Source organism: Arachis duranensis, chromosome 2 (genome assembly GCF_000817695.3).
Source record: "Arachis duranensis cultivar V14167 chromosome 2, aradu.V14167.gnm2.J7QH, whole genome shotgun sequence".
Lineage (NCBI taxonomy): Eukaryota > Viridiplantae > Streptophyta > Magnoliopsida > Fabales > Fabaceae > Arachis > Arachis duranensis.
In genome coordinates, this window is record NC_029773.3 from 83,566,662 (window position 1) to 83,579,193 (window position 12,532).

At 33.5% G+C, this 12,532-nt stretch overlaps 1 protein-coding gene across 2 annotated transcripts; it reads right to left on the minus strand.

Moving 5' to 3' along the window:
- Window positions 1-2,554: 2,554 nt before the first annotated feature.
- Window positions 2,555-12,034, minus strand: LOC107475585 (suppressor of mec-8 and unc-52 protein homolog 1). 2 transcript variants are annotated; one of them, XM_052257470.1, is made up of 16 exons: window positions 11,708-12,034; window positions 11,359-11,569; window positions 10,921-11,073; window positions 9,805-9,853; window positions 8,659-8,742; window positions 8,398-8,501; window positions 7,437-7,523; window positions 7,269-7,322; window positions 6,333-6,428; window positions 5,864-5,991; window positions 5,453-5,582; window positions 5,339-5,395; window positions 5,124-5,231; window positions 3,644-3,711; window positions 3,305-3,356; window positions 2,555-2,878 (listed from the first exon to the last, which is right to left on the minus strand). In XM_052257470.1, the coding sequence occupies exons 1-16, from the start codon at window positions 11,734-11,736 to the stop codon at window positions 2,780-2,782; spliced, it is 1,509 nt and encodes a 502-aa protein (XP_052113430.1). In that variant the 5' UTR covers window positions 11,737-12,034; the 3' UTR covers window positions 2,555-2,779. The 2 variants fall into 2 exon arrangements, with proteins under 2 accessions (XP_052113430.1, XP_052113431.1); XM_052257471.1 differs by lacking the exon at window positions 5,339-5,395 and having other exon boundaries at window positions 5,456-5,582.
- Between the last annotated feature and the right edge of the window lie 498 nt (window positions 12,035-12,532).

Sequence of the window (12,532 nt, forward strand, 5' to 3'; positions counted from 1 at the left end):
TTTTTTAAATATTAATCTTTTATAATAGTGATTTTTTTAATTTATAAATTTAAATAATATTATTATAAAAAAATATAACTATATTAATTTTAGTAACTTTATTTAATTGAGACCATAATAAAAACTAAATTTAATTCCTTCTAATGGAGAAAAGTGAAATACTTTAAATTTTTATTTACTGTTTGTAATAAAAAAATTAATGTAAAATTATTTTTTATGACAAATAAATCATAAATAGAAATTCGAATAAATTGCCCCACTCGAGATGATCTTACATTATAAGCTTCACCACCTTTTTTTTGTGACGAAAAAGATCAAAAGACAAAGAAACAAAACACAAGCTAAGCTAAACTAGCTAGAATCGATAGCATTCTGTACCAGGATTTGCTCCAAATCTATACCAAGCTTGATCAAAAAACATAAGCTGAATCACTTGCTCCAGATTTAGTCAACCAATCAGCGACACTGTTAGCTTCTTTTCGAATCAGATGGAAATGGGTCTCACAGTCTTTGGAAAAAAGATCTTTGAGCTTTAACACAATATCCTTTTTCCATGTATTTTGTGGTAGGTTATGTTACTCAATACAAGATAAGCATCAAGCGAATTCGTCTCACAAATAACACTCGTGCAACCAATTTTCCAAGCTAACATTAGCCCTTGCCAAGAAGTCAGCAGCTCACAACGACAAACAGACTAGAAAGGAAGAGTATCTGAACGGCCCAGCACCCATCTCCCTCTATCATCCCTCAAAACACAACCAAAACCAGTTCGTTGGACTCTCTAAAGAACACTAGCATCGCAGTTGGCCTTAAAGGTTCCATTGGGTGGAGGCTCCCACTTAAATTTTCTCTCAATGTCTAAATAGATAAACCGGTTGTAATGAAGGTTTCTAAGATCAAAACTCATATTTCTAGCTAGGATCGCCACTTTCTTATTGGACTAAACTTTTTTCAAGTTCGCAACCTCATGACATCGATGCCTCCATATCCACCATATTCCCGATGCGAAGAGGCAGTCCTTACTTGATATGCCCTGTTTGAGCCAAGGAACTAGATCGAACGATTCTTTAGTCTCAATGAACGAAAGGGTCGAAGATATTCCAAACTACTTTGGCCCTATCGCAATCTCTAGAATAGTGCAAAATTGTTTTAGAATGAGCACCACACCTCTTGCAAATATCATTCGATGTTAACTTTCGCTTGAAATGGAATGCATCAGTAGGGACAACATTGTGAAAAGAAAGCCAGATCAATAACTTGATCTTCTCCGAGACGAAAGTCTTCCATAACCAATTCCAATCTTCGCTTTTATTCCAGTGGAATTTCCTTTTCGCCAGCTAAAGATATCCACTTCTAGAAGAATACTCCTTTGTTGAGGCAGCAACCCAAACCCAGCCTAGGTCATAATGATTGTTACCAGGAACAGACAACTCAATTAGAGACGTGAATATGATGAGGAAGAGGAGAATAAAGCTTACTAAGATCCCATCGACCATTGCAAATAACGTCATTAAGATAAAGGTGGAAGTCAGTTATAAGAACATAAGCAATTAAGTCCACAAACTTACCCAAAAGAGACCATTGATCAAACCACAAAGTACGGATCTAAAAAACACAGCGCGCAGAAAAACGGAGAATGGATCTGAAAAGATGGTGACAAACGAGAAAACGGTGCGCAGATCTGGATCGTCGACGAAAAGTGAAGCAGAGGCAACAACTGCAAAAGGTGACCGCAGAGAAAAGACAACTGTGAAGAGACAAAAAAAAGTGAGAAAAGAAAAAAAGGAGAAAGGGATGGGGTGGTAGCGGTGGTCTGGGTGGAAGAAAGGGAGGAGAGGCCAAAGGAGAAAGAGAGGCAATGGAAGGAAAGGAGGAAGAAATGCGGCGGCAGACTAGTGGTACAACAAGAAGAGAGGTGGTGGTAGTCGGAATGACAAGAAAAGAAGATGAGAGATTAAACTTTCTATATTTTGGAAGTGGAAGGGAAAATGGATAAAAGGAGAAGAGAAGAATTTGAAGGGTAATTATGAAAATTAAAAGTTAAAAATCTCAAGTTTATAGTTCTACCCCCTCCCTGCTATACAATTTGAATCTTACTAATCAAACAAAAAACGTATGCTTCCGTGTCCATATCTTAGATACTTCCGCATCCATATCTTGGGTAGACACACCCACTAACCAGCGACACGCCTAGAATCTCTCACCCTTAGGCCTCCGTGTTTTCTCAAGGCCACAACTTAGTCCAATTCACAAGGGGTAATTCCCTTCCATCAATCTGACCCTTCCAAAAAAATTACTACATTTTCAAATTAATTTTTTCACAAACATAAGAGGGGAAGACGGCTACTTACATATTATACAATGAAATGACAGTCAACACCAACTTAACCAAACATAACCTTCTTGCCTTATTTAAGCAGCCTACCTTTTCAGCTATCTAACCTCCCTTGGACCTTGTCAATAACCTCAATGTTTTGAATAATTGGAAACATATCTTTGTAATGAGTTGAGTTTTTTATTTGATGTGTAATCTCTAAATAAAAAGTTCCAGGGATTTTAATTTCAATTTTTTTTCCTTTAATTTTAACAAGACGATAAACCATAAATCATAAATAAAAGTACAATCTCACCTACAATTCCCAATGGCAGCGTAAGAATTAACAAGCTACAAAATGGAAATAAGAGAAAGAAAAAACATTGTACAGCTACAAACGGGAAACATGTATTCATATGATTTTCATTTGTGCTTATGGAGGTTACAATAGAGGGCAGACGAAGATCAAGGCTTCCATAACTTCATTGTGCAGTCTTCACTATAAGTTGCAACAAGATTCCTATGGGGATGATGGGTGACGCCTATAACTTCCTTCTCATGGACCTATCATTAACCAGAGAGAATATGATTAACCGTGAAAAAGTTGTGTATCAAGAGATAAACATAAGTTGTGTTGGTGGTGGAGAAAACACAATATATAGAATAAGTACCTTGAATATCATTTGGATTGGTTATTTTAATGGAAAAAGTACCATATTATTATTAAAAAAAAGTATTCTATAAAATTCTAAAGAATTTGATATTTGTATACAATTTTAAAAAAGTTTTTATTTTATTGAGTGCTTGGATTGGCTCGACTCCAAGATACAGCTGGAAGATAAAAGTATAAAAAATATGCTAGCTTATAGATCAACTAACACAATGGTACCTTATATAAACAATATCACAATGTTATATTGTTTCTGGAAAATAAAAATTAATTTAAGAGAAATTTATAAATCTAATGTCAGGCTATCTCAAGCAACATACCTTCATCAGATGCTCTAATTTGCCAGATTGGTGACTGAAGCAGTACATATTCCTGCATTTAATTTTCAAATCTCCCAAAGAATTAACATAACAATTTGGAAGTAAAACTAAGGAGGATTAATTCAAATAAAAATTTAATTACAAATTGGAAAATCTCGTGAAAATCATTTTCTGAAGTTTATTAAGGATTAAGCTAAGCTCTTTATTTTCAAAAACCGAAAATATAGCAAGCACAAAAGTCTGAGTAATAAGGCTAAGGCATGGTATAACATCTTTGTCTTCCATCTTGCATGAAGAGACAATATTATAGAACAAAATAAGAAGTATAAATCTATATACCTGTCTTCACCGATGCAATAAATGAAGTCGCCACCCTCTCTTTTACCAGATGAGAAGCTCTTAACAACCTAACACGTTTGACAAAGAAAAACACGCTTAGAATATAGGACCAGAAATGTTCACAGAATAGTAGGACCACTTAGATCAGATAGCATTCACAGAAATGTTCTAACAAACTTAGGCACCAACTTGCCTAAAATCCAGTAGTTAACACGCTTTCTCTTATCATAGTTTGAGGAATAATGATTCAATTTCATAACTCATGCAGTATGGGAATCTCATTTTTTTATCTTAATAGCACGTACTACAAGTACAAGTACATATGTATTATTGTCGATTTTCAACAAAAATCAAAATCCACTTCAACCATTCAATTGTACAGTTACATTTTCTAATCCCATCACAACATCACAATTTATGACAATATGCTTTTATATCCCATTGAGAATTGAATAAAACCACAATCACAATGCCTGCAACATCCATTACATGCATTTTAGTCTCAATCTTTAAATATATTGTAAACATGTAATATAGTGTCATCTTCAACAACATACAATAATAAATTAATCTTAAAAATACATATCATTTAGAAAATAAAACAAAAAGCTTCAAAATTCAATTACCTTGGTTAAAAAAGTTAAGTTACAATTTCCAAAACTTGCAGCATTATTATATTTAAATTACATGAAAACTGAATTTCATTTGTATAGAAAAGGAGAGGGAGAAAAGAAATATGGTGATAATCTATCAACAAGATGATGAATAAAATGGTTGCGCAATTGCACCATCAAACTGTTGCAAGGAAAACTACATAAATGTAGTAGATTGATATATTTATACTAGAAAGTATAAGTAACCTTCATCACTCCAAACCTATGAGTTTCATACTATGACATTTAGAACCAATCCTAAACTAAAGCTGGTTGGTTAATCCCAAGCCAAGATAAAGAGGATTGTGGTTGGCCATCAACAGCTAAGATTAAAAATTTGTCAAATCTTTATGACATGGATCATGGACAGGATGGTATTTTAGGTTATTGCCAAGAAATGTTTTGGAACACTCAGTACACTGTCAAATATTAATAGCTTAAACATGGATATCATAGAGCACTATCCATGACCCCATACCATATGACAATGCTTAGTTGTTATTAGAACTAATAAAAAGTGGAGAGGTAAGACATCATATGAAGCAAGTACCTTCTGACTCCAATATAGTAATGTAATGACTATTAATTCTTAAATATGAAAAATTTCAAAATAATTAAAAGGCAGAGAAACAAATACAGCAAGACTAGAGAATTTGTGTATCTCAGTAAATTCCCCAATTTCACCCCATGTATATGCAGAAATAGATATTTTCAACAGAAACCATGAAAATTAAGGAAAATACTTTTGCATCCACATTAATCTTCATAGCAATATCCCCCTAAATCAAGTATAAAAAATGACAAGTCATCCACTATATAATATTTACCTGTCCTTGAAGTGTCATGATGTATATTGATGATGTTTTATTACAAACAATAATGTGGTCAGTAGTCTTGGGGAAAATATGAACAGAGTTGACAGAAGCATCACCTCCCTAAAAATTCAAAAGAACCAAAATTAGGCAGAACAACAAATTTAGAGAGATGCGATAGTAGATTGAAGTTTCTATGCAGTAATAATGGAAAGTTATTAAATACACACTCTTAAAGGAGGTGGCGGCTTAAAAGTTTGTATGCAGTCTGTTGTCTTCACATCCCAGAATTATTATGAATATCCAAGAATTATTATGCGACACATATATGTTGCTGAATAACTGACCTTCACTGTACAATCACTGGATGCAGTAATGATACGACTACCATCAGTTGTGAAAATTGCATCGTTCACATAAGATGTATGCCCACGGAATTCTTTCAACATCTTTCCAGATTTGAGACCATGGATTCTATATTACATTACCAGAAACAATTGCATTAGCAATTACTAACATTTTATTAAAGAAATTATAATAAAATATCAAATAGCTCTAGAGTCAAAGATTATAATAAGTTGTGTAAAATATAATTAGTTGCACACAATTTAGCAAATTTTACTAGCAATCCCTGCAGTGTAAATAATAGTACCATCTAAAGCTCTTACTCCCTAATAAGCATTTCCCTTCCCTACCAAGTCCCTAACATATTCCATGAAGGCTCTAGGCTCATAAATGGTTAATGAAATATGGACCTTGCTGTGCTGTCAAATGATGTACTCAATAATTGGCTTCCATCACGAGAGAAGGAAAGGCTTGTCACACCTTGGGAATGTGCACGTTCAAGACGCCGCAAGCATTGACCAGTCCTTATACGCCAGACCTGAAATGAACGACCAATTATACAGATTAAAGTTCCACTTATTAACAGATCAGGTGAACAATGTTAACACACTTTGAATTTACAGCAATTGCGGCAAAGATAAAAGATGATTAAACATATTGGAATAACCATAAACCATATAGAGTGGCATACAATTAACTAGGAGGACTAGATATGGTAATGAACATAAAGCTTCATTTAGAAACAAAGCATAAAGACAAAGATAGTAAAAATTTGCAATAGTATTATGATCAGTTGCTATTTAATTCCTCTTATTTTCATTTTAGAATTTCATCAAAGGGATAGTTCAAAACCATAAAAGGCAGACAATTAACACTCACTTTGATCTTTCCATCTTGTGATCCAGATGCAAGCATCTCTGAATCTCTGCTAAAGTCTACACAAAGCACGGCATCCTCATGCATCATGAACACTTCCTGTAAGTTAATAGAATCAGACAAGGTGCAATGCAAAAAATGACTAGACTTACTGTACACAATACTATACAAAATTCCCTTCCATAAAGCACAAACATATTATTTCAATGTGCAACTACTTTGTTCCAGAAGGTAAGCATGTCTTGTTAGTATTGATAGTTTTAAAACTCGGCTACGTGAATCACGATGTTTTCATGCAGAACAACTCAACAGGAAAGCTCTGATGAAGGTCTAATCCGTGTACTACATCACAAAACAAACCCCATGCATACTGAAAGTTACAAGGAAATGGAAAAAATAAATAAATAAATCATTTCTGCATTTATGGCAGTAGTTCCAAATTGGCAACCAAGACTACTGCATTATTTTTTCCACAGCTTCCAGTGAATCAATAAATGCATAGGTGCAAGGGACACTAAAGGTTTGAGAGATATTTGAGGCTCAGAAAATTCCACTTTTTTTTTGGATGGAGTAATTAAAGAAGGCTAACTAATTTTAGAGAGAATTTGAAATCTCGTGGTAAAATATTGTACTTGCAGATATAAATGAAGGGACATACAAATTTCAAGGGATTTTAAGAAGGAAATTGAAGTACCAAAAAGTAACAAAGAGGAAAGTCAGTCATATTAAATGCAAGTAATATATTTATTTCATCTAAATAAGAAATTGTGCAATTGAAGGGAATTTAATCGAACCCTTTGAATTTCCATGTATTCCCTGAAATTTTAGAATACTTCATCCAAACACAACCTAAGGAAACATATTAGCCAAATTGCTATTTCAAAATTCATCAAAATACATTATACTTAGTCTCAAAATTTCAAATACAAACTCACTTACATCTGCCTGGTACTGAAGATCTTTCTTTAGTTTTCCACTTAAGTAATCCCAGACCTGGAAATTTGTCCACAAATTAAGAAAGAAGCTCATAAAAATTCTAAAGAAATTAAAATATTTCAATATTAGTTTTCCTATCCCAAAAACATTAAATATTCTAATCTTGCATACCTCGATAAACCCATCAACCGAGCAAGATACAAGAAACTGCCCATCTGGTGAAAAGCAAGCGCATTCTGCATGACTTTTTGTCCCAAACTAAACAAGCATACAGGAAAAACACAAGCGATAAGGGTCAGATTCTGCACCGTCCGCCATCATTATACAAAAAGGAGCTAGTAAGGAATAACAACTTTTACTATGGAAGTATGGATGACAAATAGAGAAACAAACTAGAAGCATAAGGCAACCTCTAAAATGCGACATACATACAAGGTCAAACAACCGTGACTTTTCAAAAGATAAATAATGATGAAGTAGGAATGACCATCGTATACCAATTAGCAATACTAAAACAGATTGTAGTTCAAAGGCTTTAAGGATGGCATAACTACCCTAATAACTACAAAACCAACATCTACTAGAGACCTGCCAAATTAGATAATCAATGCCAGATTATCTGGACCCATGTACATCTTTGGACAATACCCCTTAGCGACCACAGCAACAGGTGCATAAACAAGTGATGGTTAAAGCTTGAACACCAGAAAACAAAACAGCTCCTCCTTCCCCATCACCTCACCTTCCTAAAACTAATCTCCTACCAAATGTCATATAACCTATAGCTCAATAGAGATTAATGTATGTTTCTACAGTTCCTGTATAATAAATAAAAATACCTAACCTCAAACAAGGTTAGTGTGTTACTCATGTTTATAACAGAATATTCATTCTTGAAACTAAAAGGAAGAAAAAATGTTATATAGATAATACTTTAAACAAACCCAAAAAAAACATAACACTTGTTTGTGCCATCAGTCCTATCTTTGCAGCATTACATGAAAACTTCCTTGGCACAAATTTGCAGGAAATCATGTGGCCTTGCAGATTTGTTTCTTTATATCTCCAATGATGTTCACATCCATTTAAGAATATAACTAAAACAATTGATTAAAACATATATTAATCATGCCTTTATTGTGTGTGAGAGATTTGTCGGGTACATGTCATCTACATCTTGTTTCATAGCAGCTGTTCCACGGAACAAATCAAATTGTGTTCCAGGAGGTAGTAACCCTGAAAGATCCCAAAGGAAAACACCGCATCGATGAGTTGAAGAAAAGTAGAATAGTTGATGTCCTGCACTGAACTGAAACAAAAACAAAATTGCAAATAGTGAATCGGATACAAAGGCACACTTCAAAGTGACATCAACATATTACTGGGTGATTACCTTGATGCTGCTGCCACTTCAAAGCCTGACCAATTAGAGCCATTAATCGAGACGGAGGGACTACAGTAACTTCAGCAGCAAGAGCTGAAATTCAAAATGCAAGTTGGTTCCAGTTTTCAAGCAATATAAAATGGCACAATGTACTTATACAATCATAAATGAGAAAAATAAACCCGCAATATTAAGAACCACCTTGGTGGTTATGAACTTGAGCCACTGAATTATATTAGACTGAAATTTTCTTTCGTGTATGGTTCGATGCTTGTATACAATTTACCTGGGGCAGATTAATATTAGAGTAATTAAAACAATCCTGATTTCAGTCATGTTTAGACTAAAATCTCAATACCTTCTACATTTTTTTACAGAATTAGTAAACTAAATTTGAGACTCGAGTTTGAATTAAGAACTTGAACAGTTGAACGTTCACTGAATGCTGCCATGCCCACAATCTTACAACACACTTATAGCAAGAAAATTGAATTTTATTTAATTAATGATTATTATAGTGTATAGCATAATTAGAATGCTAGTATTCTACTACAGTATTATATAGCTATGGAAAAGGTAGGAGTACAAGCAACGTTTGTAAACACAATACCATAAGAAAATTATCTCCGGGGCACATATTTGAGTGTAAACATATTATACAACAAACGGTATTTTATCTCTTCTATTATCTTTTGCAAAGTTTCTCAATCCTCACAGGAACCCCTATCAAAATGCTAGAAAAAACACAATTCATTCAACAAGAAAAAATGAAAAGGGAAGCTGGACAGCCCATCACCAAAAGAGAAAAAGGAAAGCAGTCCACCAGTTCAAATGATAAGGAATTCTCCAGACCATTACATCCTTAAAGAAACAATCCTAGAATTATCCTATAAAGGATCTTGCAAATGAAAGAAGTCCAACTAAACAAAATTGATAACAGGGTATAAAAACGGAATTGGTTTCCTCAAACCTAACAGACCACAAATTTTTCACATCATCACTTTTAACAAAACAAAATGAAAACAGAAAACAGAACTCCAGCAACAAACTGGTTCTCTATCAATCAGAGGAGGGTTCATTTTAAAATTCCAACCAAGATAGAAATATTCATTACAATCAGATATAGCAACTACCAGTAAAGTAGAAGACAAAAACCTTGGGCAATTAGCGCACGCCGCTTCTCTTTTGTTGAGTCTTGATAAGCCTGTCAGATAGATCACAATTCAGACCTATTCATTTTTCAAGAAAACATGACAATAATACATGAAGATTATGGTATTTATTTTTCAATAAAACATGAGAAAGAAATCAAATCGTTGTATTTAGTATGCTAGCCATAGTAGCACTTCACTAGTTGCTTAATAGGCACTACTGAGCCTCGTTTTTTTAATTATTAATATTTTTCATAGAATTTATAATATATTGAATCGAACAATATATTTATTATAATTTTAATAATATTTTTTAATAACTTTTTATTTACATAGTAATTACAATAAAGAAGACATAATAATGTCAATGAGAAATATATTATATTTTTTTCTTAAAAAATAAAAAATAAAAAAAGCTGCACTCCTCTAGCAAATTATTATCAAAATATTCAAAACCTCTTCCTCTCTTATCTCTACATAATCTAATAGTCATAAATAAGCTTAACTATAGCTTAATTATGTCAAGCTTGTTGAAAACTTTTTACATAGCCAATCTCAAGTGTAGACAAAAGAAGTGGTTTATGTTAGGCCCGCAATAACCAACATAAATGTTTGCCAAATCCCAATGACATTGAATACACTCCCCCACACATAAGAGTCTCTATAGATTTGACGGTTAGACTACAAAAGATCACCCTACGTTGGGCTAAATTTTAGCTTCTAGTTACACGAATGGGGTCAAATAGGGATCCAATCTTGATCATAGTAACTAGTACCTCCAAATGCTAGAGTTGCGTAGAAACATGTGAATAGTTCTATACCTTAACATCATCAAACATCACTAAGTGTCAATTATTTTTCAGGTTTGTCTATCCAAACTTCAAAAGCACACATACCTCATTTAAGAGCAATCCACTTTCCCCAACATAGGAACACTATATACTACCAACCTAAAACAAACAAAAAATCTAGGAACTTATCATGCATAAAAAGTCACAAACTGACAATTGACCATGACATAGTCTAAGCAGAAAATTAAAAAAAGTAGAAAAAGAAATTAGCGAAACATTGATTGATTTGGAGAACAGGCAATTGCAAAAATGTAAATAGTGATCAGTACCTCATTCGGGTCAAAATAAGTTCTGACCAAGAGATGTTCAAGACGCAAATATCTTTCAGGTTGCTCCTGTTTCATGACACCCATCACCTGTGTTTGCCTTAAAATTGCACGTGCAGTATCCAATTCTCGAAGTTCAATCATTTCTAATACAATCTGTAACCATTTGAATGAAGCTTCGAATGAATTCAAAATACTAGTAACATGACTAACATAAATAACATTTTTAGAGTGTTGATGCTTTGAGCATCACAAAAATGTAGAGTAGAAGGCAAAATTTTATGAAATTCCAAAATATCAAAACCCCCACCTTCACTACACACAAAAAGAGAGAGTGAGAAACTTATCATCATCTTTTCATATAAATTACAGAGAGTTTATGATAAATCAAGAAGGGAAACAGAATGCATACCATGAATGGAAGTGATTAAAGAGAAATACCTGCTCATACAAATCCTCCAATTTATTCCTTGGAAGCTTCAATTGAGAAACTTGAGGCAATATTGCATCCCATCTTCCACTATTAATATCAGCAACGAAGGTTTCAATGCTATCCACAGTGTTCAACGAAACCTGGCACTCGTTCTGAAGTGTCTGAAATGTCTGATGCAAGGAATTTTCTTTGCAAAACTGAAGCACAATTTTGATGACACTGAAAATGACAACAAAAATCAATCATCAAAGGATAAAGTATATTACAACTAGACAGTACATATGTACAGATTAAAAAATTTAAACTTTAAAATATTTTTTTTAATTTAAGGAATAAACGAGAAATAAGGGAACTTACTCTCGAGCTTCAATTTCTAGCGTAGACATCGCTTCTTATTCTATTGGACTTGGATAATTAGAGTTTGCAATGAAAGATAGAATGAGCTTAGGGTTTTAGTGTTCTTAATTGATATACATGCGAAAAACGGTTAAACGGGAGAATAATAAACGAAGAAGTAAGTTTGGTGCCGCATTGAACTCAAAAGGTTTGGAACTTTCCGGCGAGGGGGTACTCGACTGCTCCGTCCGGCGAGAGTGCGGCGAAGCGAGCGAGACTGACTGAAGGAGAGCGTACGTAGTGTAGTTGAGTTCACCGAGTTTACTAAGTTTAGGGTTCACAAAGGGCCATTGAATATTGATAACACTAGAGTATGTCCCGTATCTTGTACCGATAATACATAAAATTATATTAAAATTTTTATTAAAAAATTAAATATAAAAAATTAAATAATATATATAGTAATTATTATTATAACTATTTTATAAAATTATAATTAAAATTAAACTTTTAAAATTTTTAATATTAAAATATTAAAATAATTAGTATTTATCTTAATCAATTTGAGTTTGTTAAGTGATCATCTCACTCGTCCGCTTAAACAACTATTAGGAGTTAGAATCTCGCCTTGTGTATATAGCAATCCATTGGCTAGCAATAAACCCTTAATAAAAGGAGTATCAATACGTGGTTAGATTTGGCAGAAGTTTTTGAATACGCAGGTACCCGACCCGTCTATACCCGGATGAAAAGGGTAATAACTTGACTCGAGTCGGGACAGATTTTGCTTAAGACAGGTATCGTCGGGTTTAGGGTGTACCCGCCCCGAATATATACATATAAAGA

What these genes read in the sequence shown, in the direction of transcription:
- LOC107475585 (XM_052257470.1), bottom strand. Translation starts at nt 11,736, where the DNA reads ATGTCTACGCTAGAAATTGAAGCTCGAGA. An exon ending in CTTATTTTGACCCGAATGAG is followed by an intron (nt 9,854 to 10,920) that starts GTACTGATCACT and finishes TCTATCTGACAG; the next exon opens with GCTTATCAAGACTCAACAAA. An exon ending in CGGTTGATGGGTTTATCGAG is followed by an intron (nt 7,323 to 7,436) that starts GTATGCAAGATT and finishes ACAAATTTCCAG; the next exon opens with GTCTGGGATTACTTAAGTGG.